The 7,852-nt window shown below is 40.4% G+C and overlaps 3 protein-coding genes across 3 annotated transcripts; all 3 read left to right on the forward strand.

Annotated features, from left to right (window-relative positions):
• Window positions 1–185: 185 nt before the first annotated feature.
• On the forward strand, window positions 186–789 carry BATDEDRAFT_93137 (uncharacterized protein; the record flags this gene model as incomplete). Its single annotated transcript, XM_006683313.1, has 2 exons — window positions 186–682; window positions 750–789. 2 exons carry the CDS (start codon window positions 186–188, stop codon window positions 787–789), a joined length of 537 nt encoding a protein of 178 aa, XP_006683376.1.
• A 1,492-nt stretch (window positions 790–2,281) lies between these two features.
• Window positions 2,282–3,352, forward strand: BATDEDRAFT_93138 (uncharacterized protein; the record flags this gene model as incomplete). The annotated part of the gene is made up of 2 exons (XM_006683314.1): window positions 2,282–3,198; window positions 3,307–3,352. The coding sequence occupies 2 exons, from the start codon at window positions 2,282–2,284 to the stop codon at window positions 3,350–3,352; spliced, it is 963 nt and encodes a 320-aa protein (XP_006683377.1).
• A 1,896-nt stretch (window positions 3,353–5,248) lies between these two features.
• Window positions 5,249–5,638, forward strand: BATDEDRAFT_6847 (uncharacterized protein; the record flags this gene model as incomplete). Its single annotated transcript, XM_006683315.1, has 1 exon — window positions 5,249–5,638. A coding segment is annotated over one exon (390 nt), but the record flags the coding sequence as incomplete, so codon positions are not given.
• Between the last annotated feature and the right edge of the window lie 2,214 nt (window positions 5,639–7,852).

A 7,852-nucleotide genomic window follows, 5' to 3' on the forward strand; every position in this document is an offset into this window, starting at 1 on the left:
AAGTGGACTTCCCGGTTTTTTTCCACGACGAGCAGTCACGCTTGCTGCGATTCTTCTATAACATACCGTCTCTATATTGTGTTGGCTGTGTTATCTCGACTACTCCTCAAGTATTGGCTCAAGAAAGTTCTGATACCGTATCGTCAGCACACCAGCATGTCCAACCTAATCTCAACAGTGTTGCTATGGATATACTTTTTCAGAAGCGAGACAATGATCCCTCGCAGCGAAATGGATGCAGGAGAGCGTTTCAGCCATCGCCGTCGTCTGCTGCATCCAATACTCCTTCCAGAACCAACTCTCCTTCTCCACCTGCTCCAAAACCACCACCTTCTAACGCAGCAGACTTTTCTCGGCGATGTCTCGATCGCATGAACTATTATCGACGTTTGCACAAACGTCCCGACCTAATTATGACTGACACGCTCATCGCCAGTGCTCAAGACTGGGCTAGTAATTGTGAATGGAGACACAACTTTGGTGGTCAAAATCTCTATTCTGGCAAAGATCCCAGTTGTATTGGTGCCGTGGATATGTGGTATGATGAGATCAAGCTGCTGAGAACCAATCCCGTCTACGTTTCAAGCGTCTTCACATTTGCCGGCCATTTTACTCAAATAGTATCCCCCAATTCTATCTACGCTGGCTGTGCAGTTGGATGCAAGACTGTTTGCAACTTTTCGTAAGTTCATCAATTCTGAACCATGTATTGAATTTATTTACTAACACCATTGCTTTCGTATCAATAGTCCTCCTGGAAATATAGTTGGATCATGGATGTCATACTAATTCATGTATATCCTAGTTGACCTCATCTATATATCTTGACTCGGCACGATTATCTTGTTCACTTTTAATTTGCAACATATCAATGCTCTTTTAATAGTTGTAATGGGAATGAAGAAATAAAATAAAATGAGATTGTCAACCCACACTCATATTTTGGAAACACTGACATTGAGCAGACTATGGCAGTATTTTAGAAACAAGAGCCTTTGGTTTGTAAAACTGCACAACTGTTTATGTTAATATACAGACTATAGATGCAACACCAACGTTTTGGTTGCAACAAGATCAAACGTGCGACGTTGTGTATTGAATCGAGTAAACTGCGATCGTTCGGCAAACTGACCGTGTTGACAATCAGATTATCGCCACGGTACAAGAAACACAAGCGGTATATACTCCTGCCATTCAGATCAACATACAATCCACCAACATTTGCACAGCATCACCAAGATAGTACACTTTGGGACTAAGCAAACCAATCCAGGTGAGTTGACAGTATTTCCATTTGTGTGTCCATAAATTCCACATTCTCAACACCTGTTCAATCTTTGACTGTCCTTTTCTACAACCAAACAGTCAAAGTACGCCTGGTTAATCGTCATAGAAACAACAGTTTATTTGAGATGTGCAATCTGGTTTTCGAACTAGATGCAAATGCATACAAGGTTTCAAGATACACATAGGTTTGTACAGAATATTACTGATAGCAATTGGACTCAATATTTGGACTATAATGGACAAGTTGGTTTTCAGACTTGGTGGCTGCATAACATATGGCTATAACAAACAGGCAGGGAACGATAGTATTGAATTAAAACCATGGTCTGATGATGTGTTTAAAATGTACAAGTCAATTTTTAATAGGAAAGCATAACGAATATTCAACCAATGTCTATTCCAAAGCAAAATGGACAGTCGCTGAAAATGAATACAAGTGTTTCATTTCACATGGATACGGTTGTAGATCCCTTGAATGCCATTTCAAACCCTGACCAAGCATAGGGTGATTAGCGCTAAATCAATGTTTTTGTGCATGTCTGATTGTGGCTTTATCAAATAAGCATATTAAAACTTTATCATTCTATTATGAAATTTCAAATAGAAAATAGTAGCCCTACTTTCAAAGGGAGGTTTCAGTCAAAATCAAGTCACCCTCATTTGCTTGACCAGTCAGTTACAGGACGCATATACTCGCGCAATTTTGATCACTCACAGCACTCTCACTGCTCTATCTGCCCAATCTGTGCTCATAGGGATACTTTAAAATAGCTATGCACACACCCTAAATATGACCTATCTTTTAAATTATTGTCATTCAAGGCTTATATAGAAGGATGGTTTTACCTTTTTAAGCCGTTACAGCTTTTATCCATAATCTTTGTCTGAATCAGTAAAATCAATATACTGGCCACCAATAATCAACATGATCGCATTTAAAACTCCCGGCCTTTCGTATGTACCAATTGTTTTCGGGTATATAGTTTGCATTTTTATGACAGTGATTGTAGTTCCAGCAAACGGTGTTTCTATCCAACCTCTTCTATCACCCGAAACACAATTCATTGTTCTGATGAAGCGTCAAGCGCCTCAGCGTGTAGGATGTACCAAGAAATATCAAGCTGACAAAAAACTAGTGAGAGAAGCTGCCCGAGCTGCGAAATTGAAGTTCTTGGACCAACTTGCCGAGAAAGAGCGGATAAGAGAGCAAGAAAAGAAGCGTAGAATGGAGCGTAAAATGGAACGTGAGGAGCAGGCGCGTAAGGAAGAAGAACGTAAGGAAGAAGAGCGTAAGGAAGAAGAGCGTAAGGAAGAAGAGCGTAAAGAGGCAGAACGTAAAGAGAAAGAGCGTAAAGAACATGAAAAGAAAGCTATTGAACAAAAACGTGAAGAAGAGCGTAATAATGCTGAGCGCAGAGGGCCTGGAAAAAGTAGCGGAAAACGAAAGCATCTAGATCCGCAACCCAGTGAACCTGCATGGAAAATTGCTAAACAGGAGCAACATAGTGAACAGCAACATAATGAACAGCAGCCAAAGGGGGCGTTTGCTTCTGATATTGGATTTTCATTGCAGTGTCTTCAACTTCATAACCAGTATCGTGCTAAACACGGCAAGGCTCCGCTTAGGCATAGCGTTAGACTTATGGAATCGGCAAAAAAAATAGCAGGTACACCTGATATGGTACATAGTAAGATTCCTGGTAATGGTGAATCACTATGGCCCGGTACAAGTCAAGATTGCACTGCTGCCGTACATGCTTTTTATGACGAAGTGCGTTATTTTGGACCCGAAACAAAAGTCGTCGATTATTTGGCAGTCAATAAGTTTGCTGGGCATTTTACTCAGGTCATTTCGCCTCGATCCAAGGAGATGGGATGTGCAGTTGGTGCAAAGACCGTTTGTCATTACAGGTATATTAGAATTGGTTGTTGTCGTGTATTTATTGATTTTATGAATTATAGATATCTTACTCATCCATTTTCAATGATTTAATTGTTTATGTACACTTAATTACGTAGTCCACCTGGAAACATGATGGGTGAAACGTTGAATCTTCAAGGTTAAATTCGAATTGTTCATATGCCATTTTTATTAGCATCTGTGTTATATTGCCAGCTCAGACTATTTGAAGGTTTACGGCCATATTCATGTGAAATGAAACACTAATAAGTACCAAAATACATAATAAATAGCCAGTCTCACGATGAAGTTGTGTTTTTAATAATTGGGAATGTCTATTAGTCTATTTGTAGTAGGGAAGCTGAATATTTAAGCATTGTATATTTCCAAGTGAAATGGTAACTACGAAAACTCCATTCCACACGAATACGACTGCGAGTCTCCAAAATACATGACTTGCCGAGTTTATAATTATTTTGAAAGCATTTATTCAATAGAGTTGCAGTTATTTTTGGACTCTTGTCAAATTGCCACTATATGCTTTGATTGAGCACAAATCTATGTGCTCAGTATTCGCGCGGGTCCGGTTTTACGCCTTTTGGGGAATAGGTACAGATTTTGCACAAGATGGAGACTTGTGTAAGCAGGGAGGTCAATACCTGACTACACATCCTACTTGCCAGTAGAACATGCACAACGTTGTGCATAAGTGCACAGCATTTTATTGTCACAGTCGCTATTGCAATTGTCAAGATGACTTAAAAAACAGACAATCCCTCTAATCTTGCTCCACTTTTGTTTTGTATAGATTAAAAGGCGACAGTTTATTGCAGCCCTTTGAAAATCAGCAGTAGCCCAACGATTTTAAACCGTTTATTGCAGATACGACTAGCTACAGTGAGTTTGCCTACCAACTACAAGTTTATCCCAAAGCCTCCATCTTCTTGCACTCTCACTTGAACAGCATATCATCCGCAAGCCAGCTTTCAGATCTTGAATAACTTCATAGTTAAGCCATCTTTATAAAATCAAGGAAGCAATTGGATTGGAAATAGTCGTATTTAATTCCACGTAGGCTTATCTCATTTGAAAGTATCGCTGCTCTACATACTCAATTCAGAAATGAAGTTGATAGTAGTAGCTACCGTTATATTGTCAATGACGCAAATTAGTATTGGGTCATCACAATCTAATCGATTAAACACTAAGCTGCTTTACAAACGAGGTGCACTTGCTATTGAAACACAAAGCTTATTCAAACGTACCGCCAGCTTGCTTGATATGATGAGAGTCGCTGCATTGAAGCGACGAGGATGTCGAAAAAAACCCAGAAAGGTGACGAGTGGTCAGCCTAGTAAAACAAGCTCTGCAAAGGAAAAGAGTCCATCGCAATCAAGTAGCCAAGAAAATAATGATTCCAAAGATCCTAGTGAATCGTCGTTGCCGAAAAGTGATACTGAGTCTACATCAAAAACTGGATCTCGGTCAGCAGGCAGCAGCAAACTAAAAGATGATCAATCATCTGCAAAGGGGTCTGGTGATGATGAACTCGACTCTGATACTCCTTCTGGTTCTTCCATTCCAGGTAAAAACGGTCGGTCAGGCACACCCTCAAAAATTGGCAAGCCGGGACCAAAGAAAGATGAAGATTCCGAGTCTGAAAACTCAAAGGATGATGAAGACTCCGAATCTGAAAACTCAAAGGATGACGAAGATTCCAAGTCTGCAAGATCGAAGAATGACGAAGATTCCAAGTCTGCAAAATCGAAGAATGGTGAAGATTCCAAGTCTGCAAAATCAAAGGATGATGAAGATTCCGAGCCTGTGGAACCAAAGAAACCCGAAAGGCCTAAACCTGCGGAACCAAAGAAACCCGAAAGGCCTGAGCCTGCGGAACCAAGAAACGAAAAATCTGGGTTTGGGCCTGTGAAACCACCTTCAAGAAAAACTTCTAGGCCCAGTCCCAATCCTCCCAACAATCCCAATCCACCCAATCCTCCCAAAAAGTTATCAGATGAAACTAGGGCACGTTCTGTATTCGGACAAAACTGTCTAATCCACCATAATAGATATCGTCGGTTGGTTGGCTCAGTTCCACTCGCATGGAGTGCGAGTTTGGAGGCAATGGCATATGAATGGGCACGACATCTTTCTTTAACAGGATCGTTTGAGCATTCTAGGCAACCCTCTTATGGCGAGAATCTATATCAAAGTAACAGCGCAAATGATGAAACCTGCAACCAGCCAACATATTCCTGGTTTGAAGAATGGCGGCTTTACCAAGGTCAGCTCATCGGAGAAGGAAATCCCAATCTATATGGCCACTACACTCAAATGGTTTGGCCTTCCTCCACCCAGCTTGGATGTGCATATGGCGAACGTAATATGGGACAAACTAGGTCTCGTAATATTGTCTGCAAGTATTTGCCAGCTGGAAATGTTCGGGGTAAAACTGCTCCAACGTACCAAGACAGCAGTTATAAACCTCCACCTTTCAACCCATCAGTGCCTATTGCCAACGCTAATGCACCAATCTTTGATTCAAGTGGTCGAGGTTTTAAACCAAAAATAACCGACTATATGCCAGGAGGAAGGCTTTGGGGACCAACCGATATATTAAAACGACCGCGACCACAACAGCAGCAACAGAGACAGCAAAGAGTCCAATCAGTTGTGAGTGAGATTAGTTCGAGATGGCAACAACAACCACAACAACAGCTACAACAACCACAACAACGGCAATAAAACAACTACCATTTGGTATCAACCCAATGTTTGCATAAAGGATAATGAACTATGTTGGAACTTTTGCTATTCTATCTGGTTTTCAGATTTTTTAGAAATAATCATGAATAAAAATTACTTTTAAAGCTAATGATAATGAATGGGAATGAAGAAATAAAATAAAATGAGATTGTCAACCCACACTCATATTTTGGAAACACTGACATTGAGCAGACTATGGCAGTATTTTAGAAACAAGAGCCTTTGGTTTGTAAAACTGCACAACTGTTTATGTTAATATACAGACTATAGATGCAACACCAACGTTTTGGTTGCAACAAGATCAAACGTGCGACGCTGTGTATTGAATCGAGTGAACTGCGATCGTTCGGCAAACTGACCGTGTTGACAATCAGATTATCGCCACGGTACAAGAAACACAAGCGGTATATACTCCTGCCATTCAGATCAACATACAATCCACCAACATTTGCACAGCATCACCAAGATAGTACACTTTGGGACTAAGCAAACCAATCCAGGTGAGTTGACAGTATTTCCATTTGTGTGTCCATAAATTCCACATTCCCAACACCTGTTCAATCTTTGACTGTCCTTTTCTACAACCAAACAGTCAAAGTACGCCTGGTTAATCGTCATAGAAACAACAGTTTATTCGAGATGTGCAATCTGGTTTTCGAACTAGATGCAAATGCATACAAGGTTTCAAGATACACATAGGTTTGTACAGAATATTACTGATAGCAATTGGACTCAATATTTGGACTACTGTGGACAGATTGGTTTTCAGACTTGGTGGCTGCATAACATATGGCTATAACAAACAGGCAGGGAACGATAGTATTGAATTAAAACCATGGTCTGATGATGTGTTTAAAATGTACAAGTCAATTTTTAATAGGAAAGCATAACGAATATTCAACCAATGTCTATTCCAAAGCAAAATGGACAGTCGCTGAAAATGAATACAAGTGTTTCATTTCACATGAATGTAGATTGATGCATGTTTATTGACAATCATTTCACTGGCTACAACATAAAGCATTCTCACGTGGATACGCTGTTCCTCCTTCTAGTCAAATAGGAAGGGTTTGGGAATGAGGACATGTGGAATTTACTTGCCATGCTGTTCGCGACTAGCGACCTCCAACATACTGTTTACGTGTCCCATCAATATCGCGGGTAGCGTACCCTAAGTCTACAACTTCAACTCGAGTGCACAAGACTTGTATCTCAAAGTAGGCCTATGGTGCAGTAAGCAGTGTTTTTTTGGCCTTCCAAGTACTTTATTTTCAAGCCAGCATATGAACATATGTTGAGTGAATAAACAAAATTCAGTAGCAAGTTTAAACCAAGGGTATTAGGCCAACAAGTATTGTTTTTTGCCTAATGGTTTTCTCGCAACCCTGTTCAAATGAATAATTTAATGCCCCATTAGTTTCATGTTTTCACTGCATGATTAAATTAGTCCCGAGTTCAGACTTGGTGTGCTTTACGCCTATAATTACAGGCTCAAGTTATGGTGGCTGCTGTCAACTTAGAATACAAGCTGCACTGCCGCCTCGTAAAGTTATTGAACCCGCAGTTTTACCGTTTTTCATAAAGAGACGCTATAAAGACTTGGGGCTCCAAAGTTCTTGTTAAGATTTGCGACATTTATCCCTCATACATAGATTCCGCAATTGTTGTATAATAGTTGTGAACTACTCCGTATATACACTTACTTGTACACCCCATTGAGTCAGTGTCTACCAATATGCATTTCCCATCTGCCATTATCGGCACTCTTTCTTTCATGTCTGTGGTCGCTGCTACCACTATGCACAACTCGGCCACTGAGCCGATCGAGATGGTTGGTCAAGGCAAGCTTCAGCAGTCTAAAGTCAAGCGATCTCACATTGAAGGTGGTAAACATATCAA

This window comes from Batrachochytrium dendrobatidis (genome assembly GCF_000203795.2).
Source record: "Batrachochytrium dendrobatidis JAM81 unplaced genomic scaffold BATDEscaffold_91, whole genome shotgun sequence".
NCBI lineage: Eukaryota > Fungi > Chytridiomycota > Chytridiomycetes > Rhizophydiales > Batrachochytrium > Batrachochytrium dendrobatidis.